The following is a 25,837-nucleotide window of genomic DNA, read 5'->3' as shown; positions in this document are numbered from 1 at the left end:
AAATACTACACTGTACACACACACTCCACAATGTCATAATGTAAGCTCTAGATGTAAAGTTTCAGCAGTATCACTGCTGTGTGTTATGTTCCTATGAATAGTTTCATGAGAGTGAATGTGAACTGAATTGATCACTATCATTCAAAAATCCAAATTTAGTTGATGCACAACCCTGTTGGCTGTTAAAGGGGAAATGAAGCGGTGAATCAAGTTTACATGATTTACAAGATGGATTTCCAATATAATCAACAATTATATGAGAAACATTACAAATGTAAACATTTAGAAGAAAAAAAGAAAAAACTTTGTATCTTTCACCTCCAGGGCGCCGCCATTGTGCAGTTGACGTCACGGGGTTGGTTGGCTCAAGTTTAACAGGCTCTGGGCATTGAAAATCGCGACATCAAACTGTGTTTATACCAGTGTTTTGACCGCGAACGACTAATGTTAGGTACAGTTATTAGACAAAAAGTCTAATGTTATATGTTGACAAACTGCACATAGAAATATTGTTCGCGATGTTTGCGGTCACATATTCCCGTCTCGTCAACAACATGTAAGTTACGTTGCTATGTAGAACAGCCGGTGGTGGTTTGGGGGCGAAGAGCGGGTTTGCAATGCTAACCAGGTGTCAGTGTGGCTGTTGTACTGCGATGCCCTCCGTGTCGAGATGGGTCTGTCTGCGGACTTGTCCGTGTCAGAGTCCATCTGCTGTCAAGAGGTTGATCTTGAGCATGTATTGCGTGGTCAATTCTGCATCACCGGCGCGTTACCATGCTGTGCCGGGAGTTAGACGTGTGGAAGCGGCGATGCTTTCCCTGAAGGATGTCAGAGCGGAGACACTTTTTCCTAGTATATGTAGGCTGTAGCTACTAGCACTACCAGTGCGAAAATATGGACGTTTCATTTCCCCTTTGAACAATGTTTCTATGTGCAGTTTGTCAACATATAACATGAGACGTCGACTTTTTGTCTAATAACTGTACCTAACATTAGTCGTTCGCGGTGAAAACACTGGTGTAAACACAGTTTGATGTCGCGATTTTCAATGCCCAGAGCCTGTTAAACTTGAGCCAACCAACCCTGTGACGTCAACTGCACAATGGCGGCGAAAGATACAAAGTTTTTCCTTTTTTTCTTCTAAATGTTTACATTTGTAATGTTCCTTATATAATTGTTGATTATATTGGAAATCCATCTTGTAAATCATGTAAACTTGATTCACTGCTTCATTTCTCCTTTAATCATCATATATCAATATCATTGCCCATTATCTTTCAGTGAATGCAGGCTGAATACAGTCATAAATTGGATTATCAGATCTACAACTATAATCTACTCCAATCCGAAGCCCTCTGCATTTGAAATGGCTATAGTCAACTTTTGCCGTAATTCTTTCTTGCTCTTGTATGGAGGTAGACAAATCTGGTTGAAGCATGTATGCGACACTGGAAGCCTGCGAAGAAGATGAATAAATAAACTGTTGAGAATGAACATGCATGCAGTCGTTTTACTGTAATCAGCCATTGTGATGATTACCAGTCAGTGGAGACATCAATCTTGGAGATCTTGAAGTTGAGGTCGGCCATTCCCCCCACAGGAACGCGGTCACTTCCTGTGGTAAAGTGGAGCAGTTTCTTCTGCAGCTCCAAAGAAAAGGCCAGAACCACGTCCCAGAAGGCCCTGCAACACCAAAGAGAACAGTCACTTTTCTACCAATAGACATGCATTTGAAAGCATGACTATAACAAATTGTATACAAGACATGTACCGGATGGTGGGGTCAGTCTTACTGTAGCCCTCATACTGCACCACTCGCTGCAGAGAGCCCATGTCCAGATTAGGACTTCCACAAACCAGGATCTCAACCTCTTCTGGCCTCAAGAGCTACAAAAATGACAGATTTAATGAGTCCTTTTTTTAATGAGTCCTTATATTACTTCCATAGTCATAATTAGATGCATTTTTGTGGATAATTTTTTTTAAATTTTATTTAAAGGCACACTGCGGAACTTTTTGGCCACCAGATGGTGCTCGACCTGTGACTTCCACGTCTAGCGTCACTAAAGGCCACAAGCTCCGCAGCACTGTCGCAAATTAAAGTCAACAAACAGTCAACCGGTCAGCCTCCCGTGTCTTTAGATTGTGTGTGCTTTAGTGTTTGAGGTGGGCAGCCTTGCCTCGCTCGATTCCCTTATAGCAGTCGACTGAGAGAGAACGAGTAGGGTGAGCTCCGTGGAGCTTATCATGTCTGTGAGTGAATGTGGGCGCGGGACAGCGGGCACACAGCAGACACATTCACTGCACTGAAAACACTGTTGGCCAGAGCTGACTGTAACGTTGTGTGTTGGTTTATTTTTACAGAAAAAACGTGGGACATGTGGTGTGTCACGTTAGTGTTTGTGGGTACTACGCAGTCGTGGGCACGTTCACTACATTTAATGTAACGTTATATTTGACATGAGTCGATTTTATTAGTGCGAGCCCTGCACTGAGCTGTGTTTTTAGAAATTAACACTGGGCTGTGGGCATTTTATTACACTCATAACACCATCGGCTGTGGCCGGAATACCAGAAAATACTACACTGCTTATATGAATTTATCTGGGTTACCTTGGAAACGGCATTTGTGTAAAGGCAAGTGTCCGCATCGGTCGAGCACCCCTCCTCCTCCTTTAGCTCACGCCAGCGAGCGAAGCGAAAGCTAGACCAATGTGTTAATCCTCAACCTGGCTTTTAATTTGTCACTCTCCCGTTTTCTTTTTTAAGTTTCCTCTGATAAAACCGTTGCCTTCTTCCTTGTAGCTGTTGTTCGGCCATGACGAAAACATACAGACGGCAATCAAACACGAGTTGAGCACTAACGTCAGAATCTGAGGAAGTTGTGGGTGGTGGGGGAAGTGACGAATGCCGTAAAGCGGTCGAATTTTGTAGTTCTTTTTGTGCTCGGGTTCCTACCCGAAACCCGAAGTTACAAAGTGTTAGTAAAAGCGATACAGACACCTTCAGGATACGGTAGAAGCGACATTCAACCTATTGTACAGTAAGTCGATCTACCATCTCAATGGGTTTTGGTAATATATTATAAAGGTTGAAGAGTTCCACAGTGTGGCTTTAAATAGCGTATACAAATTATGCATTTAATTTCACACAATCTGCAAATAAACATTGCAACAAAAAGGTATGGGTAACACTTGATAGTACAGTTATAAACATGAACATTAGCAATAAGTAACATTAATTACAGTTATTTAGCAGTAGCAAAATACTATAATACTATATATATATATATATATATTAAAAATTAAAATAAAAAAAAAAAACTTAAAACTAATATATATTAAAATTTAATTTATTCCTGTGATGGTAAAGCTACATTTTCAGAAGCTATTACACCAGTCTTAAGTGTTACAGTTAGTGTGCATAATCCTTCAGAAATCATTCTAATATGCTGATTTCGCGCTCAAGAAACATTTCGTTTAGTATCAATATTGAAAATAGTTACCACAAAAACAATAGGCAGCAATTATTTAAAAAAGAAAACTTTTCTAAATGTCTTTTGATCAATTTAATGTCTTGCTAAACATTAATCTCGTTCAAAAAACAATTTGAACAGTAAACTGTAAAAAAAAAAAAACGATTTGATCAGTAAGTCATGACAACATTTTATACATTACTTTTCACTCACCAAAATATTTTAACTATTAAGTTATATAATTTATATAAGTTCCCTTAAGTTCTGTGGGAATGCCCCTGCATGTTTGCGTCGTGAAGCACGTGTACAAAGCTGATGTGTGTCCCCACCTGTGATAAAACAGGACAGGGAACAACGCACCACTTGAAAGCCTACATATGTATGTATACTGTATATATATACTGTATATATCTTTCTGTGAAATATTGAGCTTGCAATGAAAGAAAACAATAAATAGACAGGGACAGTATACAGGGAGCACTTGCTGAAGGCACAGACGGTAGCGCTAGTTTTTAGGTGTGCTTTATAGTTTCCTGGTCGATGACGTCACCCGCCTATGGCGTTTCTTCTTTCTATTGGACTGATTATACAAAGGGAGCACTCTGCAGAGCAGTTAAAACCACTGAGAGGTCCCAAAAGGGAACGAGAGGAGGGCGAGTCTCCTCAGGAACCTGATGATCAGGTCGTGCTTTTCCACAGACTTACCCTCGACTGCGTGATGATGTGTGGCAAAAGTGGCAACATACACTTTCAGGGTGGAGGGAAACAGCCTTCGCTCCAACTCATCTTGTAGGAAGGAAAGCATGACACTGATCGGGCATTTTCTGGGGTCATCTCATGAGAAGAGCACCAGTTGACGAAGAGGTTCCACTTCAACACGCAGACATGTCTGGAGGTTCCAAAGTGGAGGTTCTAAATATCGGGACGAGGGTGCCATAGGTTCCCCCCGTCTCTGAGAAAGGAGGTCCTATCTCAGAGGACTTGGCCAGGGAGGAGCTATTGCGAGAAGTACAAGTTAGCCTGATGGTCCTCACGACCCAGCGGGACAAGTTGGGGAGTTCTAGCCAGGCTCCCAAGGACTGTGTCAGTGGGGTCATGCGAACCACAGATGTACCCTCGGTGGTGCAGTGTAAAGCATCTGAGTGTGGGGGCAGTCGGAATGCTCACGGGTTGCAAAACTGGAGAGGGGGGTGTGGGCCGAGGATGAATCGGTAGTGCTTGATTCCACACTGACACCCTCAGGTCTAGTGCTGCCACTAACGACTTATTTTCTAACGACTAATCTTTCGACAAATTTTTCGATTAGTCGACTAGTCTAAACAACTAATATAAAAAAACAAAAAACTTTGTTTGTCATTTCGTTGTGTGCATTTAATTTTTAACTCAACTGAAGGGCCAAACTATAAAATGTCACCTGTTGAAAAACATTATGTATTAACAATTTTAGAAAAAGTATCTGCATTTCCATTAGGCTCTACCATATTAGTCAGTCCAAATCATGTCCTAAACATGTATTCATTATTTAAATTAGCTCTTTGTTCTGCCTTAAATTAACACATTATTAGCTTACTGTACACATTTTTATACCGTAAAACTTCAAATAATAGCCCTAGCTTTTATTTTGCCAAATTGTCAAAATGCACCGGCTTGTATTTGAGACAGGAGTCTATATGAGACAGGCGTTTATAAATTAGTGTTGAGATGTTGTTCATAGAGTCTCTAATCTCTAAAAATCTCCAAATACTTTCCTTTCTGGACACCTTTTACTATCATGTCAATTGATTTTGTTTAATATGTGTGAGGGAATGAGAGCAAGACAATGCTCATGTTGTTTGAAGACGTGAGAGTGTGCGAGCGCGACCGAGGCGCTCTCGCTCTCGCTCTCTCTCTCTCTCTCTCTCTCTCTCTCTCTCTCTCTCCTCAACGTGCCCAGTCAAGCACAGCAAGTCTTTTTTCAACATCACTGGCCAATCAAAATAGGCTTTGGTGGGACAGAAATTTGCTTTTGTGGCCACCAAACTAAAAAAAAAAACAGGCCCGGCCTCTATTTGAGACTGGCCTTTATTTACCCAAACCTGCAGCCACACCAGGCGTGTAAAAGAGACAGGCGTCTATTTCGGACTCAAGTTTTACGTTATGTACATTTCTGAAATGCATAACTGATAACATCACTCTAAATTATAAAGTGCATTTTCTTTAAACCTGCTTTGAAACAATATTAATTGTGAAAAGCACAATACAAATAATTTGGAATTGAAAGAGCCTGGACTAGCCAACTACGCTTAGATCTGCCTTGTAATGAATCGTGCTGAAAGCAGGCAGGCACGCTGCTATGCACCTCGCATTTACACTTGCGTGCATGGCAGGCCCGTGCCACGGTTCGCATGAATGTGATTATGATGTATTTGGTTAAATAAAAGACATGGAAGGGATGATAGGGCTGAGGATTTACCTTGGATACAAGCAAGAGTCAAGCAGTGTATTCGCACATAGCGTGTGGAATCAGGGAAACAAATGTACAAATCCACTGACTCCTCAAAAGAGTCAGTTTGCAAGCAGCAGAAGGCCACTTTATGCGACACACGTACCTGTGTTGTTCAGTCAGCTGTGCATAATAGCACATAATTCATTTAAAGGACACCTATTATGCCCCTTTTTACAAGATGTAATATTGGTCTCGGGTGTCCCCAGAATGTATTTGTGAAGTTTCAGCTCAAAATACCCCACAGTTAATTTATTATAACCATTTGAAAATGTCATTTTGGGGCCTGCTTAAAAATGAGCTGTTTCGGGGGTATACCACCTTAAATGCAAATGAGCTGCATATCCCCACCCTGCCTTTGGATGAGGCCATAACTTGATACCTTTGGCAGTCGGTACTGAGAGAGTGAGAGAAACCGCTGTTTTGAATGTCATTCAGCGTACATTTGAATCGAAATATATAAATAGTACGAAGAGACTCCGGCAGAATAAACACACATGAGAATGGACCAGTACGTCTTGGTATGGTTATTTGATACATTTATGTACTTACAGCGTTGTAATCGCGTCCCCTTTGAAATGATGGGCATGTGCAACACACACACACACACACACACACACAGACGCACAAACACTAACGCTGGCGCAATTTTTTGAAACTACATACACATTCTGTGATAAAGTTTGCTACGTACAAGCAAAATTACATTTATGCAAGGGACCTGTTGCGTCATGTTTACTTGTCATACAGGTGCTTCTGTGGCAAATGTGAGAAGATGGCTAACTTACAGAACAACAACATATGCAGTTTTTAATAGAATATCTGTAAAAATATATATATTTATAAACGTGTGGTTACACACTATACAAACAAGGTTTACAATATATACACAGACATCCTATGATGACGTTGTTGAATTGGCTGACATTGACTGAAAAGACTATTTGCTCAAAAATCATGAATTACTGTTACTGGAGGTGACTGTGGATCGCAAACAGTAGACGACGATCCACACTTGAGGATTAACTTTTAAGCCACAATAACAGGATTAACCCACGACAGAACATTTATGTTTCCAAAAGACATTACCGGCTGTCGTTGAAACAATGGAGGATGCTATGGGAGGATGCTGTACAGATCACTGAGGGCGGGGTCTATGCCACAACCACACTGTCAATCAAACCCCTTGCTCAATTCTACGTCACAAAGCGCTGTATCTTAGAACAGCTTGTTCTGAGACAGTGCAGATGATTAAAAAAAACACTGGGTTGATTTTTATCATTTTTGGGTGGTTTTGCTCACACACTGCTCACACACATTTATGTTCAAACACCATGTAAAAGTGAATTTTCCAGAATAGGTGCCCTTTAAAAAAGAAAATAATATTGACCCGCTTTCTGTTTTCTATCATGCGCCGTGCAAGATGTGTAATATGCACACAAATCCACCAGGGTTTAGTGGCACCAGGAACAATCGTGCTCGGGCTAGGACCGCAGCAAACGAGCCCAGAGTGAAAGCACCGTCACCTGCCTCCGCAATTTTTCATATCAAAGCAGTGAAGGCAGGGGAGGGGGAAGGAAGAGGATAGCATATAGCTTGTTTTCACGTGACGTCACGCCACCGCGTTGCCATGGCGCGAAATGCAGATGGAGGGCAGGAAGTAATTTTCTATACTATAACACACTCAAAATGCCTATGTTTTGCGTCGTTTATGGTTGCTCAAATCGATCAAACCACGAGGAGTTTTTATCGTGTGCCCAAAGTTGTTGTTCATAAGGGGGGAAAAATACAAGAAATTGACAGAAAAACACCGGGAAAAATGCCTTGCAAACCTACGTCTGCGGTCGGGAGGAGCCGAATGGGAAAATGCCTGTGTGTGTGCAGTGATCACTTCGTCAAATGTGGGTTAATACATTATTATGGCTTATAATTACAATATTCAGGTGTTTACATACACTTATGTGGCTGTTTGTGTAACATACCAGTTTCTGAACATTGTAAAGTCAAAGTATGTCTGTAAGACGAGTTAGTCGCTGATATCTACAGCCTCGATGGCAGGCAAATCTCTCAATTCAGTTGCAAATCGGTCCTCTTCATAACGTGAGGATCACGTCCAACGTTTCTGTTTATATATTTCTCTTGTAAGAGCGTCTAAAGTAGTACAGTACAGATTTTCCTCCATCTTGTCCATTGCGCTCTTCACTCATTGCCCTCCATCTGCATTCCGCGCGTCAACACAATCACGTGACTGCAAACCACCTATTAACCAGCAGGGTGCGCACAACGCACAGACTGGTGTGTAGAGGTAAATTACAGCGAGCCGTTAGAGACGGGAGACCAAAAATAAATTGGCTGTCAATTTTAAAGACTAAAAAAATTGCCATCGACTAATTTGCATGGTCGATTGCGTCGACTAATCATGGCATCACTACTCAGGTCCCCCTGGCCACCAGCCGAAGTACCACCTCTCGTGGAGGGGGTAGATCGGGGTGTGGATGAGGGGACTCTCCCCCTGACGAGGTCATCGAGTCTCGACTGAAGTGCTGTGTTGGTCATGTTCCCGCAGTGAGAACATGAATCATCTAAAAATGCTGTCTTAGCATGATCTATGCCCAAACACGCATGACAGCGATTGTGCCCATCAAACTCAGAAACTTGCCAACCGCAACCAGAATGCACGGGTTAAATGTACTTTGAAAAGATGTGCCATGCGCAAGCTCTTTTGTGAGAGGAAAAAACTCTGCAGAGTGTTGAAGCAACCAGGGAAAACACACTCAGACAGATCACTGCACAGATCAGCAGGGAATGTGCGCTTGCTGGAACTTGCCGTCACACCAACACCTGGAGAGAAGGTCGTCTCGAAGAGAGTTGAGATGAAGTCGATCTCAGGATGGTTTGTGAAGTGAAGTGATACACTTGGCTCCGAAGTGAAAACATTTCTGCATGTTGCCAGCATACTTCCTTATATACCCACGAGGTTGGGTGGAGTTACGCTATGTAAAATCCGCAGACCCATGGCATTTCTTTGCCATTCGTTGTAAGACCTTCGTTCATCTTCGGAACACAAATAAAGATATTTTTGATTGAATCTGAGAGCTGGATCAGTCCTACATAGGATGCCTAAGGGACTGGCTCTTGACGGCCCATAAAGTCATTAAAGAAAAGGTTTAAATATTCCATGTGCCTACAGCGGCTCAACTATAAGTTTATCAAGCGACGAGACTACTTTTTGTGCGAAAAAAACATAAATAGCGACTTAATTCGACTATTCTATTACTTCCTTGTGGGCGCATGCGCGAGAACTGAGACGAGGACGTTCTTCTCCTTCGACTACTTTTTGTTACCGGCTGCTCTGCTTAGGAGTATTACCGCCACCTACCGTAAAAGATGATGTGCTGATATACATAGATATCATAGAGACCTAATACGATGTCTATGCTGATATAGCTGGAAGCGCAAAACTTTCTGTTTACAAGCAGAGGAAGATGCGCGCTGTACATACGCTTTTCAATTAGCGTATTTTCCGCACTACAAGGTGCACTTAAAAGCCTTTAATCTTCTAAAAAAAACGACAGTGTTCCTTATAATCCGGAGCGCCTTATACATGGATCATCATTTTATACGGTAGGTAATACTCCTAAGCGGAGCAGCCGGTAACAAAAAGTAGTCGAAGGAGAAGACCGTCCTCGTCTCAGTTCTCGCGCATGTTGTATTGTTGTATTTCCTTTCACCCAGAAAGGAAATAAAGACATCATCAAAGTAATACATGTGACATCAGTGGGTTAGTTAAAATGTTTTGAAGCATTGAAAATACATTTTGGTCCAAAAACAACAAAAAGTACGACTTTATTAAACATTGTACTGTCTTTCGGTTATGTCCGCAGTGACGCTGGTGACGTAAGACGCTGCTGACGTGTTATCTGGTAATCAGTGAACATGTCACCATCATCACTGCGGACTCGTGAATGCAGAAGTGGAAGAGAATACAATGTTTTAAAGTCATGGTTTTTGTTATTTTTGGACCAAAATGTATTTCCGATGCTTAAAAACATTTGCTCAAAAACAAACCCACTGATGTCACATGGACTACTTTGATGATGTCTGTATTTCCTTTCTGGACAAAGATAGGCACCTTACACATTTACAATGGAGGGACAGAAAACTCTTGAACAAAATCTAAAATATCTTCAGTTGTGTTCCGAAGATGAACAGAGGTCTTAGGGACCTTAGGGAGTGCGAGTCATTAATGACATTATTTTTATTTTTGGGTGAACTAACCCTTTAATAAATTATCCTACAAGTACACACCAACTCACCAATTTATGCATTCTAGCATTTGCATTGTTTATTGTTACAATTTTAATTTGGCACAGGAACTTAAAAAGTCATGCTAGATGCTGAAAATCAGCAAGACATGACAAAATAAACCAAATTAAAATGTTCAACAAAATAAATGTTAATTTATTAAAGGTCCCCTGACATGAAATAACATTAATATTAGTTCCGCTAGCCTGTATTTAGTCCCCTCGTGTCTGGAATTTTCAATCGGTGTAAACCGAGCTTTGGCTATTTTTCTCTTCTCTGCAGTTCAGACGTGCTGATCTTGAATCTCCCCTATTTGACGTCATACAGGGGAAAGGTAACGTCCCCTTTCTCTGCTTTGCCCGCACAGAGAATTTGGCCCGCCCATAATAAAATGAGCTAGGAACAGGAAGTACGAACACACAGGCGCGATTTTAGTTTTTCCTCTAGAGATATCATGTCTTGCAAAAGAGCGAAGCATGACAGTTGATCAGTGTTCGGATGTACAAATGAACACAAACATATTTTTTAGTTTCTTCATCCGAGCCTCTAAAGAGACGATGGGTTCATTTTATTTTCTCTGGAAATGCGCCAACACAACTTCCCCACCGATGACTGTTTCCTTAACTTGGGCCAATACAGAGCTGGCCTCGATGAACGTCTGAAAATAAATTGATCGAGCTACCCAGCAACAATTTCTGATGTGTAGCCTATTGTTCAAGTTCAGACAGGTAAGTTAATCTTTCTATCAAAATCGTTCAATAATACTGTTTATGCATAAGTCAAGCCAGTGACTAAAATATCAACTTATATCAACATCATTTCTTTTAGTAGGATGAAAATAATCTTATTTAAATTGTGATCAAACTATACAGAAAGCGATCAAAGAACAATCTTTCCACACAGCGCAAGTTTATCTGGACAACTCGTTATGAAATCAATGACGCACACTGCACAACGACGTTCTTACTGTATGTATATCAGCGTGTCTGCATTGGTGAAAGCATTAGAGAGAGCAGAAACTGGGTTACTTACAATGATAAGACCTTCATTCTCGCGATCAACAGACTGTCCTCTGCTTACTCAATGCTCATCACAGCAACATTTTAAGTGATGGGAATAGATCTAAATACTTCAAAATCTTCTCACGATTCGTTAATCTCAATAGCTATAATAGTAAAAACGTATAATAGCTGTAGTAATAGTATTCGAGAGAGTTTCACATGTAATATGTAGCAATTTCATATGCAAGCATGTTAGCCAATCAGTTACACTGATTCCCACAGCAGACACGCTACTTCAAACAGAGCGTTCAAATCAGAAGCTAAAATCAGGCTAGGAAAAATGCCTTAGAGGAAAAAAACATTAAGTAAAGAAACTGCAAATCTGCATATTAAACACTGTTTTGCATTTGAGTTTTCATCACACATTTCATACACACACACCATAAAGAAAAACAGTAAATTAAAATTAAATAAATGTAAAGTACAATTACTCTGTATTGGTATTAACATGAATCCCTTTCTAATGCCACACCCTGCACATATTTAGACTGTGCTGTGCAGTGTGTTGAGAAACAGACATACAGTGTGAAAGAAAGACAGAAAGAAAGATAAAGATAGGTCTTTAAGCCACAAAATAGGTAGCAATGGTCCAAACCAATCTGCCACGTCCTTCCCCTACCCAACCCCTTCACGTCAGCCCTCCCCGCCTCACACCACACTAGGACCAGCAAGTCAGATATTACCGTTACAGAGCCTCTTACATAAGCAGCCAGGGACACAGTCAACTGTTGCGTAATCACTAAAGACAGGGAGGGTCTAAAGTTGATCATGGCTAGTGGAATCAGGCCAGAGGAGGTCTGAAATCATGTTTATTTCTTCTCATTGCTACACTATGTTACCACCATAACACTGTTAGCCAACTAGACACATGTACAGCTGATCCTACAACATACAGAGAGAAAACATACTGAGCAAAGCAACCAGTGATTGTGCAGTTCAGTGAACCCTGAGAGAAACAAATGATTCACAGGCTGAACATTTCTTTAAATGGGCTGAAGAAATAACTATCCCTCTTCTTTTTTTTCTGTGTGCATCTCTTGATCAAAAGAGCAGTCTGGGGTAGCACCATATTGGGAAGTCTAAATCGAGGCTGAATCATCACCAAGATAAACATACGTGCAATTTATTATTTGCCCTGGTGCATAGAGAAAAATATCCAACAAATACACTTCATCCTGAACACTAAACTAAGTTTAAATCTGTAGATCACTAAATCTGTAGTTTTAGGGTTCAATTAAGTGTTGTTTTCATAAAAGAAAGTTTTGCAATAAGAAAGAAAATGTGTATTGGTAGATGTGTATTCTTATGCAAACTATTCCAGGGCACAGTTTGAATCACACTCCTTTAACATGCATTAAGACACAGGGATTTTAATTAAGAACTATTAACTCAGCAAACTGCAGGGAATGTCAACTAGTGCCAACATGCAAAGCATCAACAAAACAACTTCAAATTCTGCTAATACAAATCATTGTTATCAATATATCACAATAAAATCACCATACAACAGCTTGGCATGAAAAAAAAGTCCCAAAGCGTCTAAAGAGCTAAGGAAGTCCATAATTTATATCAGTTTTGTTCTCTTTAAATAGTACTGGATATTTTTCAGGCAAGATATAAATTGAAACTGATATTCTGATTTGAATAGAATTCTATTTCTTCAAGTATATCTCATTTTGTAATCTATAATTGTTTCTATTATTATTGCTTTGTTCTAAATGAATTCATATGTAATATGTTAATAATTAGTAAATAATAGTAATAACAACTATTTATTATTATTAATACTATAATTAATTGGTATACTTATAAAATATGTTTTATTATATGTTCATATTTTATTAATCATACTGTATTTTCTTACAGACTACTTTGGAGTTACTTATTAGTAATTTCAATAATAATATTTGGTTCAATTATATGAAATGTATTAAAAACGATATATGAAAAAAAAAGAAAAAAGAAATCTCCTAAACTAGCCAGTTCATTTAGACTCTTAAGTGACATACTCATGAGCAGTGTAAATTCTGCAAGAAACTGCGCCTTTGTTCAGATTCCAATTGACATGCTAAGCAGAGGAAGAGACTTGCATTTTTCTAGAAGTCTCTATGTATTCATTCTATATGACCTTGAATTCTGAGGTCTCTCCTAGCCAGTAGCAGAAGAGCCTGGATATGGTATGGAGACTGAACAAACAAAGCAGGCCTGGTTACAGGGCACCATTCCAACAGAGGGGGAAGGGATGGCCCATACACAGATGCAGCCTTCACACACACACACAAACAGCCCACAGACCCTGCCCTCTCTCCTGCCCCTGAAACTCTCTCTGTCTAAGAGCCACTGGTAGAATATTGCAGAGCTTGCTTTGGTAAAAATTATTAGTTGTGAAATGTCGAGCTGTTTCTTGGCTTCTACTCACTTGCTTCCATAGAGTATTCTCCTCAGAATTTCTTAATCATTTACCATGCAATGAGAATTTTAACAAACTAACAGCAAACTTACCATTAGGGCATTTGAGGCACAAACGCTGTGAAAACCATGATAGAAAGCAGCAAACTGCCTGTAGATGGACTTATTCAGTAGGAAATCAATGTAGAGCTGGATGTATTCTGTGCAGGGACAAACAGATCAGTCCTTCAGTAGCGGGAATAAGACAATGAGGCAATTCATGTTTCAAAGCGAAAACACAGTCATGCACATAAGCAGAGTGGAGACTCTCTCACCTTTTCTGTTTAGGTTGGTAACAGGAATCTTGTCCCCTCCTGGTTTCAGATTATATGACTTGACCACTCCAAGTTCTTCCTGAAAAACCTAGAGGAAAATGCATAGAAATGACCTCTGCGTCCATTACCTGTATAATTGATCATCTAGATCAATCGGACAAACATGCTTATCTATTAGATACCATGGAATGAGAGAAAAGTCTAAGAGCAAACATCCTGATTGTACCGGTCAAGTTTACCTGAAACGTGGTGTAAAAGTCCTCTTCAACGTTTCCTTCATAGGTAAGGAGTTCCCCAAGCCCATGAGCAAGATCCTGAAATGTACACACAAGCATGTACATTAGACAAATATTCTGAATTTGCAACGTTTTATATCTGTTTTTCTCCTTTGCAGAGGAAGGAACACTTTTCAATACAAATCATAAAAAACTGCATTGAAAATACAATGGAGTTGATAATGTCTCAACATATGTAACATTATGTGAAGTATCTGTGACCGTGTGAGCATTTAATCTTATGTAAAAGGGCTGCACTTCATTTTAGTTCAAAGTCAGTGTAGCTAATAAAATAGTACTGGTAATAGCAGATGAAAGAATGTAGCGATTAGAAAGTACCAGTAGCTTTCTTTTTTAAGAAAGTAGCTTCAGAGGTTCCACGTTCACATTACCTTTGGAAAAATTTTGAAACAAGGAAGCAAACAACGCCCGTAGGCAGTTATGTAAGTTTGGAGGAAGCCAGAGACTGTTAAAACAGAACATCTGGCTCAATTAAATCTGACTTTGCAGTAACATGAGTGAAGGGAAATCAATAAGAAAGAGGAGCTTAACTAGTTTTTCAAAATACAATCAACTTCTTGTACATTATCTTTCAGTATACAGACTAGTCTGTATAATGGCAAAGATTGTTGCTTCAGAAGAAATAGCTAATATTGGGCGCCCTCTGCTGGACACAGGGGAGGCAATGGCTGAATCTGAACAAGCATATCATTATGTCTCAAAAGAAAACAAATTAGCTTTGTAGTACACAGGAACCATTCAGTCATGATTACCCCATGCGTTTCTAATTGAAGGAATTTAAAACTTACTAAGTCTAATAATATACCATTTTACCATTTGGGAAAATAAGTGAATACCCTACTGTTCAAAATTTTGGAGTTGCTAAGAATATTTAATGTTTTTGAAAGAAAAGTATCTTATGCTCACCAAGGCTGCAATTATCTAATCAAAAATACAGCAAAAACAGTAGCATAGTGAAATAACTACATTAATCAATTTAAAAATGTAATTTATTCCTGTGATAGCAAAAACTGCACATCATCATTATTCCAGGAGTGACGAGATTCTTCATGTACTGTGTGCTGATTTGGATTTCTTAAGTGTTTGAATTAATACTTGAATTATAACAAAAAATTCTTATTAATATAAATGTAAAAAAACTATTGTGCTGCTTAATATTTTTTTCGAAACCATGATACATTTTTTTTTTTTTCAGGATTCAGTATTCTTTAAAAGAACAGCTTTAATGCCCTTACTGAAAAACATTCAGTACGTTCAGTAGGTCTGATTTTAATAACGAAACGTCCCAAACTTTCGTAATTAAAATCAGACTTGTATACATACAGACGACTTTGTTTGCTAGCTTGTTCATAATTAACAGTACAAGTATCTGTAATTGGAAATTGTGTACTTGATATTTTGCTAAATTAGAAACAAGACATGGTAAACTAGCATGTGAAGGATTAAGGAGTTCAAAATAAAATAAAATCATGACACTTCAAAGGGTGTTGTGAGAATCACAAAACAGGCATAACTAAAAGAAAGCCAACAGAGTGCTATTACCAAACAATGCATCATCTGAGGCTTACTAGTCGCATCCAGGAGACAACAGGCGTGTGTGAGCCTGTAATGGCTGGGTGACACCCTGGAAGTGCAAACGATAACGCAAATGCTATTTCTGCTTCCAGTGACTATTCTGTCAGCCAATTACACTGTTTATACATGGCTGAGCTAGCTCAATGTCACCATGTAATGAGAAACAACCTAAATAGAGCATATAAGCAATTATATGGGCTGTAGAATATTTCATATTGGAATATAATGTGTGACACTGCACAATGACATCTGGTGGTTCACACTAGTGACTTACAAACTCTGTGTTCATCAGGATTGGACTGGTTAGAATATTATGCCATGATGTGTGTCACAGCTTGTATACATACAGGCATAATCTGCTGGAGGTCCTCCAGGGTGAGGGTTGCCATGCCAACGGGGGTGTCGAGGTCACACGGCACAACGGGCGGGGTCAGCAGCTTCTTGTAGACACAGGGGGGAAAGCGGATGTCCAGTGTGATGCTGTTATATACAGCCAAGCCCATAAGCTGACAGATAGGGTTAAGTGCACACAGCTGGAGAGATTCACAGATCTGACACATACCTACTTGCATAGCCTTCTGTTACACAATGGCTGCGTCCGAAACCAAAGTCAACGCTGTCTGTCTAGTATGTAGGCACCTTTAGCAGTTTACTTTCCATAGTTGTATCTAAATCAAGATCAAGTGAGCTTTAGTCATAACCAAGCAAATATTTAATGGTTGCAAAGCTTTTTTTAAGAGTTTTAACAATTAAATAAATGTTTAAAAAATAAAATATACAAAAATGCACATTTTTTAAATTAGCCTATCAAACTACACAACCATTCAAAAGTTTGGGATTAGTAATTGCTTTTTTTTTATTTATTTTTTTTTTTAAAGAAAGTAATACTTATTTGCACAAGGATTACATTAAATTGATTAAAAGTGACAGTGAATACATTTATAAGGTTATGAAAGATTTCTATTTCTGTTTTTCGAACTTTATATTTTATAACGAATTATGAAAAAAAGTTCATGGTTTTGACAAAAAAAATAAGCAGCACAATTTTTTTTCAACAGATGATAATAATGACAAAAGTATTTCAGCAACAAATCATTGATTTAATCCATATATTTATATATTATTTTTTAAAAGGATAATGCATTTTGGCAAAATTCAGATTTGCCATCACAAAAATGAAAAACATTTTTAATATTAAAAAAAATTATCTTAAAACATAATATTTCACAATATTGCTGGGTTTTTTTTAATCAAATAAATGCAGCACAATATTGCTGTTTTTTTTTTTATCAAATAAATGCAGCCTTGATGAGCATAAGAGACTTTCAGCAATAGACAATTCTTACCAATCCCAAACATTTGAATTGTAGTGTATTATATGCACAGGATTGTGGGATCAAAGGCCCGTTAATAAGGTGATTAGGATTGGAACTTAACTCTGCAGGAAAGTGGACATCGAAGGCCAGAGCTGCTCTATATGCTAAAGTACTAATGCTTAAGGAATTAATTTTTCTTTAAATTTGACTGCCATAAAATAAAAATTTACCCCATTCGTTTTCTAAATGCACATTTTTAATATTATTGTGAACAATTCGCCCATGCATGTTTAATATATCATAACTCAATCTCACATGTCAGACTTCTCTTTGGTGACATATTGCTTGCCTTACACTTTTTTCCCTTTCAATTTTCGAAAAAGTAAAATTCAAATCCCCAGGTAATGCATTTAATTAGCTGAAAAAAAAGTGTGGTTGGACAGTTCATGCACTCAACTGTCACCTCTTTCCTTATGTAGCTGAGGGGGAGGGACAATCAGACTGACTATCCGATGTTGGATGACATATTAATCTTACAAAAACCATACACTAGAATAGATGGTTCCGTACATAGTATAATTGCATAATGTTTAGTACATGATTTGAGACACAACATATCATTTCTGTGCAACTATTAGCAGCAAATGTAATTGTACCGTAATATGTTTGAGAGTCCCAACTGAATATCAACTGAAGATAAAGAAAGCCATTGAAACGCTTTGGTGCCACTAGTGTGCACACGTTCTTTCATATTTCCTAATATCGCCTCTATGTCCTCTAAAGTATCACAGTAAGATGTATGGAAGAACACCCAACAGGTGTATAATACATTTAGAGGAAAAAGTTAAAAGCCCTCTGAGTAAGTGCTTTCAGCTGTAGTTGACAACTCAACCCCATGTGCTCTCCATATGTGTAGTGAAGGCGATGGAAAAAAAAAGTCCTCAGCTCAGGAGAGAGAGAGGGGAGAGAGCAGACAGGCGGGACTGTTTCCATGAGGACTGCAGCAATGAGACAACACAAACCAAACTCTGGCTGTTCCTAACGGGACAAAACAAAAGAATCTTTATTTCATAATTTTTCACTGATGTGACGCAGCAGTCTGTGCTGCAGGAGAGAGAACTCAGGCTCAGGCTAGGTCGTGCACTGGACCCACAGTCAGATGTATCAAGAAGCAAAAGCCAGGGGGGCAATTAGAGGGGTAAAAGCAGGACATGGCAGTCTTTGGCTGCCACCGTGTCTCTCCTTACACATTCCCAAGAGCACCGTGTGGATCAGGTCTCTACAATGACACGTGCCGCCCCCGCACCACATCATTTACAAACCATTTCATAACTATAACTATATCTGTGCATCTTTCATTTGTGCCATATTGCATTATAACCCTGTGTAATTAACATTTAGAAATCACATGGCATAAAAATAGCATATGCTCCATTTTCACATCATCATAGCACAGATTGGTGGCAGAAAATACATTTCCCACCAGAAAACAGAAGGACGAGAATGAACCTCTGAAGTGTGCGCCAAGCGGGAGCTGACTATATATTTATGCACTATTTTAAGTTTGTCACACCCACACGTGACCACCTATACAGAATAAACTGCAGGAAATTGAAAGGATACGGCTCCAACCAATCGGAACTCGGAGTAGTTGTCACATTTCCAGCTGCTGAACCAATGGCACTGGGACTCCTTCACATATGTGAACATGCCTGTAACATGACACACAGACACCAAATAAAACAATAACCATTAACTAGCAAAATGAGCATGGTTGTGTGATTATTTAAACACACTGTCAATATAACATAGGCAAATAAAGTAATGACTGACTTAAAAATATTAATAGTGTTAAAATAATAATTGCGATTCCATTAGAAAAGCACTTAATTTGGGGGTATAAATTCTCAACTATTGGGAATTTTTTTCCAACATATACCTTTCCGAAGTTTGTTAATGAGGAGACATATTTGTTAAGATGATAAGAATACATTTTAATATTTAATATTCTCTTGAGGAACTGTATTTCTTGAAATCTTGAAGTTTTGCAGCATATATCAGCTGTATATCATCCAAGACTGGCACTATTTGTCCTGACCATCTTACCGTAGTCTGGGTGAAAAATCTGTCGAATCAGGAGAAGAAACCACTCTTTTGTGAGTCCACCCATGTCCAACCCTGCTTCCCCAACAAACGTCACTTTCAGTTTTTTCTTCAGGTCTGCTCGCTTTCTTGAAAGCTATTAAAAGAGGGAACACATTTATGGAGGGGCCATTTTTCCAAATTAAGTCTTAGCCAGACTCAGAACTTTCCAGAATATAATGTAAATGCTTTTGGCTGAAAGTCCTTTCAGCCTAGGAAAACAAAATTTAGATGTGTGCTACTTTGTCCAGAGTAATGCAGGCAAAAGTCTGTCCTCCTATAGAGCTAAATAGTTTTCAGTGGTTCAAAGGAACTCATGGTAACATCTCCAGGAACAGACGCAATTCTACGTTTACAGATCTGGAGCAAGAAGTATTACCTCATCCAGTGAGTCACTGACCAGCTGCAGACGCCTAACTTTAATGTTGAGAAACAGCAGACTCATATCCACCCTCTGCCTGCGAGAAACCTTGTCCACCAGGGTTTGCTACATTAGACATAGAGAGCATTTATCAGTAAACATTCCCCTGAAAGAAACAAGTTTACAGAACATGGCTTCATCTAGGTTTTATTCCATGCCTCTAGATGTCTTGTTTCTGAGTAACATTTCTTATATGGATGATGCCTGTCTATTTGCGGTGTATGATGATATTATTTTCTAGCCACATGTCTGTTTATCCTACAATCTGGACACATATGTTTGGGAGGGAGCCATAGGAATGGCGATTATGCTGCCCCACCCATGCTAGGATTGTTATCAGAAAATACTCTCGGAATAGAAGACACATTCTCTTAAACAGAGACTAGCTTTTTAATCTAAAGACTAAAGTGAGAGCTCTTTAGGCATGTGAATTCTCACCCTGGCCATGCTGATCATCTGCTGCTCAGAGTCTCTCTGGATAATGGCCTTCTTCACCACTGTGGACAGGATGAAAGGGAACTGACAGAAGGTGAACCTGAGAAAATATAGATCAGAAATGACAATTTACCTTAGCATCCTTACAACAAGGTCAATTAACTTATGAAACAAAATTAAATGATTTTATTAAAATAAAGACTTTAGATTCACAGAATTTATTCTAATGTTTATTTTAATAATCCCATTAAAATAGTTATTTCTTTTAAGCATACACTACCAATATTTGGGGTGGATGAGATTTAAAAATATTTTTGAAAGTCTCTTACGCTCACTAAGGCTGAATTTATTTGTAAAATAAAGTAAAAACAGTAATTCTAAAATATTATTACAATTTAAAATAACTTAGTAGTAGGCCACATAGTAGGTGGTGTTAAAAGTAATTTTATTACAATTTGTCATGCAAATTGTACAAATTTTATTACATTTGTTTTGCACTAGAAAAATCACCAATCACTGGGCATTTCAATCAATTTAAATAAATATTTTATTAACATACATTAATAATCATGAAAAATATTTTGAATTGAACTCGAGTGGACTCGGGAATAAGTCCGAGTCCTAAAAAAAAATATTAGAGTACGAGTCAATTCCGAGTCCAAATGCACACGAGTCCATGACAAGACCAAGACCATTAAAATATGGTCTCGAGACCGAGTTTCGAGTACTACAACACTAGCCTGGTTCAACCAGACTCTAGTTAATTTCATTTGCACATAGAGTCTGGAACCGCTCCATTGAGAAACGTTTCCTTCCTTGTAGGCGGGTTCACTATTAAAGTTCAAATCTATTGGATCTGCCCAAAGTCACTCACGATCTGCCATAGCCAATCGCTAACGGGGTGTCGTGAGTGACGTATGTCACGCGCCGAAATGGCTGGAAACAAGTCCGAATGATCAGAGGATTATGTTTACAATAGGATTTCAGTCAACGAGCGCCGCAGGTTTTGTTAATCTAGGAACAATTATTAATTCGAAATGTATATTTGACACGAAGGACAGTGATATATTTTTATTCAACGGTGGAAGCTGTGTCTAATCATTACAAATACGCCGCTGTGGTCGTTTCTGATCTGCCGCAAATGCTGTAGCAGCTACAGTGAATGATCAGTCTGTCTCTATCTGCAGATGTGTAATAAACAACAATTTTTCATATTACGTCTTATTGTTTCTTAATTACCTTAATTATGGTCTTCAAAGTATGTGTTTGTACATTTTTATGTGGCATTTATTTTTTTTTTAGTAAAACAAATCAACCATTGCCATCTAAAACTGAAAATCAAATATCTTCAAAGTATGGTTTTTCACATTTTTATTTATGACAATTATTTTTTTTTTAAATCACAACCAATTTGTATGATTTACAACATGTAAAACTGACACACCAACCTCCTGCACGAGTGCACAAAGGGGCTCAAAATGTTCATCACAAGAATCAGTAAATTTACAGTTGGGAACATGAGCGACTGACATGACTCCTGAGCGGATCTTCAACAATAGTTTAGCAGCCAGGACTCGGGGCTTCTGAACACCGCGAACACCAGGCTAAACCATCCGTCCAAAATGTCACGGAAAATCGAATGTCATCCAAAATCGTGCACGAACTGCCCAGCACAAACTTCCAAACTTTCTGCCTCCTTCACTTGGTCCTCAGTTGTGCAACAAGAGGTTAGACGATAACAATCCGGCTTTAAATTCTGTATATTCGGCCGTTTCTTTTCCAACAACGGACCGAATAGCTTTTCTCACGTCTTTCTCCGCTGCCATTACTGAATTGAAACTGACGCGCTTACATCAACGTCATCGTTCTCAGCCACTCCCTCTATTCGCTGATTGGTCCTACAAAAAAATGGTTTCTGGAAACCTAAGGATATGGAGCGATCCCAGACGTAGTACAGAAGTAAAATGAAATTGAGCGGAAGTGCGTAGGAGGGCGCAGCCAGGCTACTACAACACTGCTGGCTTTTATGAACAGTTGATGAGCATGACAGAAGACAGGTGTGGTAATTAACAAGGGTGTGCGGGTGATGACTAAAGAGTATTGTGGGAAATGTAGTGTGTAAATAAAACAGGCATGGCGGACGTCCTGGAGCTGTGACAGTTGACAAACAGGTGAATAGGGCATTGGAACGGACTAGGGAACTCCTCTCACTGGAACGATCTCGGGAAATTGGGGAACTCCTCTCACAATGGAATGGACTCGGGAACTACTCTTTTGAAATGGACTCGGGGAATGGACTTGGGAACTTCGTCCTTGGGAATGGACTGGGGAACTCCTCTCACTGGCATGGTCTGGGAAACTCCTCTCTCAGGTACCGACTCAAGAACTTCTCTCTTGGGAAAGGACTGACAAACTTCTCTTTCGGGAACAAACTGGGGAACTCCTCTCACTGGAACGATCTTCGGAGTTAGATCAGGTTCTGATGTAAGCTTGGGAGTTAGAGTGAGGTCCAATGCAGACTCAGGAGCAAGGACAGGCTTGATACCGAACTCTGGGACTGGAAAAGGCTTGTGACGGTACTCCGACTGGAGTGGGTAGGGGAGACCGCAACTGAGTAGGGCTGGCGTCTTCCGCAAACCTTGCCAACGGTGAGGGATGAGCCCCAGCATATGATGCCAGAGTACCTGGGGTAGCACATACTGGTGCTTGGAGAAAACGCTGGTTGTCCAAACCACTCCAAAAGACAGTTTTCAGTGTCTCATCGTTCCATGGTACCTGGTGAGTGAGCTAAAGGAAATCCTCATCATAGAATTCAATTGGGCAGCCATCTTGCATTATGGAGAGAATCAGCGAGGCTGGATCAAAGGAAATGGAGCTCACATCAGCTCACATATCACAACAACCAGAGTGGATGAGGAATGAAACAGTCCAAACAGGTAATTTGCACCACACACACCTTGATGATGGCTGAAGATTACGATAATAATGTATCTTATTTTTGTAGGAGCTGAAGTGACAATAATGGAGGAGACAAGAATCAGGAACACAGATGAAAGGTTTACAAGAAGACGATACAGTTAAGTCAATGCAGGTAAGTAGTGATGTGGCATTTGAACCAAGGCGTAAGAGCTCATGTCGAGCATAAATGGGCGTGCCAGATGAAGCCGTGATTCGAGATTGTTGTTAACGTAGAAATCATGAGACCAATTACAAACAAAGCCGCACTTTCTGTCCAATCACGTACGCAATTCAGTTTGCATGCATCATGCAATGTTCGAAGCCCCAGATCTTACTTTACAAGTACGTTTTCATTCAGACTTATTCAATTACATTTTTTTAAATACCCTGTCATAAAATGAATATGAAGAATACAAATTATTGCAATTCATATATGTGTGTACATGTTATGGGGTGTGTGTTTTGTTTTGTTTTGATTTCTTGTTTGGTAGGTCGCGGTGGAGATGAGGAACATCTGATTCATATTAGGAGGTGGAGATATAGGTTCCGGTGTCGTGCATGGAAGGAGGCGCATACGGGGAAATGACATCATCCACTGTTCGTCTCTTGTGCTCTTGGTGATAGCTGGATTTGGACGACTGTTGGCACTTCGGAAGACTCCTAATGGCATAACAGCTCTTATTGCACTTTGTGAAACCCCTAGATTTCTTCAATAAACTACGTTGGTTATATTGATCGCTCGTGTTGGTTTCCTATATTGTTGCGGCCACGAGTCACGAGTAATTCACTTTAAAAAAAAAAAAACTTTTGCTGATAATTTACTCAACCCCATGTCATCCAAGATGTCCAAGTCTTTCTTTCTTCAGTCGAAAAGAAATTAAGGTTTTTGATGAAAACATTCCAGGATTTTCTCCATATAATGGACTTCATTGGGAACCAAACAGTTCAAGGTCCAAATGAGAGATTCAGTGCAGCTTCAAAGGGCTTTAAACGACACCAGACGATGAATAAGTGTCTTATCTAGGACCCTTTGAAGTCATGACTCAAAAAAAGATTTGTTCATTTTGATGAACAAGTTTGAACAGGAAAGTCACGAACACTCATCACAGAACAGAGCAAGGTGAGCATTTATGCTTAAAAAACTTGAACTTTTTTATTTAGTTTTTATATTTTATTATATTTTTTCTGAGGTGAACTTATGACATTCGCTTGGTTTTTGCATTCAAAAAACATCAAAATTAACTAATAAGAAACTTATTAATAACTAATAAGATATTTTCTACCCTAGTTTTGAGCCTAGCTCAGAAACGCAGATTTTATGGGCGTCTCTATGAAGTGTTTGCAGGTGATGACCAGGGAGGACTATGGGAAATGTAGTGTGTAAAGGAAACAGGCTGTTGATCCTGACAGTAATCTACTCCTGTTAAAAAAGCTACATTTTCAGCAGCCATTACTCCAGTGTTACATCATCCTTCAAAAGCTAATTTGGAGCTGAAGAAACATTTAATTTAATTTGTATTCTCAATGCTGGGAACTAATATTTCTATAGAACCATGATAAAAAAATTAGGATGAAAGGATTGATTTATATCACATGTATTTAAAAAATGTTCATAAAAAATGTCTTTACGGTCACTTTTAATAAATTGCAAATTGCGTTCATACTGAATAACATTGATTTCTTTAAAAACCTAACCTAATTGTAGTTTATTTAATTGTTTCACACATGAATCTTACTTTGCATCATTGTTTGGTAAAATATCCTTTAAAAAAAAGGCAGAATTGCCTAAACAACATTTTAGTTTGAAAATATATTTTTGCTGTCACACCTGTTTGAATTTCCTTGAGCCTGCCACGTGTGATAATCCTCCATAAAGTCTATATGGTCCAGGGTTAGGTTGTAGAAATCAGTGAAAGGGACAATAGGGAGACAGGAAATGCTGTTTGCTGCATCTGTTAAAACAAGATCAATTTTAGATTTTTTTTTTATTGTTCAGAATTATTACAGGTAAATTATTACGGGAAAGCATCTTGACTTTCGCCAAGCCCTCTCTAGTGGCTAGCACAATGGTACTCACTAAGAAGGGAGAGGACTTTAGTGGCTGAGGGAATCCACCAAGAGCATTTTGCCATGGACGGCAGGTCTTCTGGCTTGGCAGGAAATAGGCGAGTGGTGATGAAGAGCTGCAAGCGCTCCACCAGCTGTTTGAAACGCTTTGGGGGCAGCCTATAAGATGAAACATCATAAACAGAAAGATATAATCCATACAAACTTTTTTTTTTTTTTTTACTTTCAGTTTGTGAAATGCCTTGACACCAGCTGCCTTGAGTGAAGCATTAATTGCTTTTAACACAGAATTTTGAATGGCAGTGTATTATAATGACATTTCACACATAAATTGTACAAACAGCACAAATTCTATTTAAAAGAAATAAATTATTTAAAACAAAAAGATCTAGACTTTTCCATTGTTAATTCCTCTCTTGTACAAACTGGCTGCGTCAGACTCACTTTTTAAACCAGTGCATCAGGAAATGGTGGTCTGCTTCAGCCAGGGCTGCTATTTGCCTCAGTAAGTGTGCATAGATGACATATGTGGCGGGGCTGGTGTACTGAGGGTTCTGCGACACAGAGAAGCATTTCAGCAA

The 25,837-nt window shown here is 39.1% G+C and overlaps 1 protein-coding gene across 2 annotated transcripts in view; it reads right to left on the bottom strand.

The window, feature by feature from the left end:
• Positions 1–1,206: 1,206 nt before the first annotated feature.
• The window catches only part of hectd2 (HECT domain containing 2), a 30,850-nt gene continuing 6,219 nt past the window's right edge, over positions 1,207–25,837 (bottom strand). For both annotated transcript variants that reach the window (XM_039674482.2, XM_039674483.2), the window contains exons 8-21: positions 25,701–25,810; positions 25,267–25,415; positions 25,018–25,141; positions 20,235–20,331; positions 19,755–19,862; positions 19,340–19,472; positions 18,857–18,945; positions 16,265–16,423; positions 14,286–14,360; positions 14,047–14,134; positions 13,826–13,932; positions 1,772–1,887; positions 1,540–1,683; positions 1,207–1,456 (exon numbers count right to left, since the gene is read on the bottom strand). In XM_039674482.2, coding sequence (XP_039530416.2) covers positions 1,336–1,456; positions 1,540–1,683; positions 1,772–1,887; positions 13,826–13,932; positions 14,047–14,134; positions 14,286–14,360; positions 16,265–16,423; positions 18,857–18,945; positions 19,340–19,472; positions 19,755–19,862; positions 20,235–20,331; positions 25,018–25,141; positions 25,267–25,415; positions 25,701–25,810 — 1,620 coding nt within the window. In that variant the 3' untranslated portion in view covers positions 1,207–1,335. The remainder of the gene's footprint in view (positions 1,457–1,539; positions 1,684–1,771; positions 1,888–13,825; positions 13,933–14,046; positions 14,135–14,285; positions 14,361–16,264; positions 16,424–18,856; positions 18,946–19,339; positions 19,473–19,754; positions 19,863–20,234; positions 20,332–25,017; positions 25,142–25,266; positions 25,416–25,700; positions 25,811–25,837) is intronic.

The sequence above is a fragment of the Pimephales promelas genome, chromosome 17 (genome assembly GCF_988280905.1).
Source record: "Pimephales promelas chromosome 17, fPimPro1.hap1.1, whole genome shotgun sequence".
Lineage (NCBI taxonomy): Eukaryota > Metazoa > Chordata > Actinopteri > Cypriniformes > Leuciscidae > Pimephales > Pimephales promelas.
Note: the sequence above shows the minus strand (reverse complement) of the source record. Positions and strands in the feature narration are given on the sequence as shown.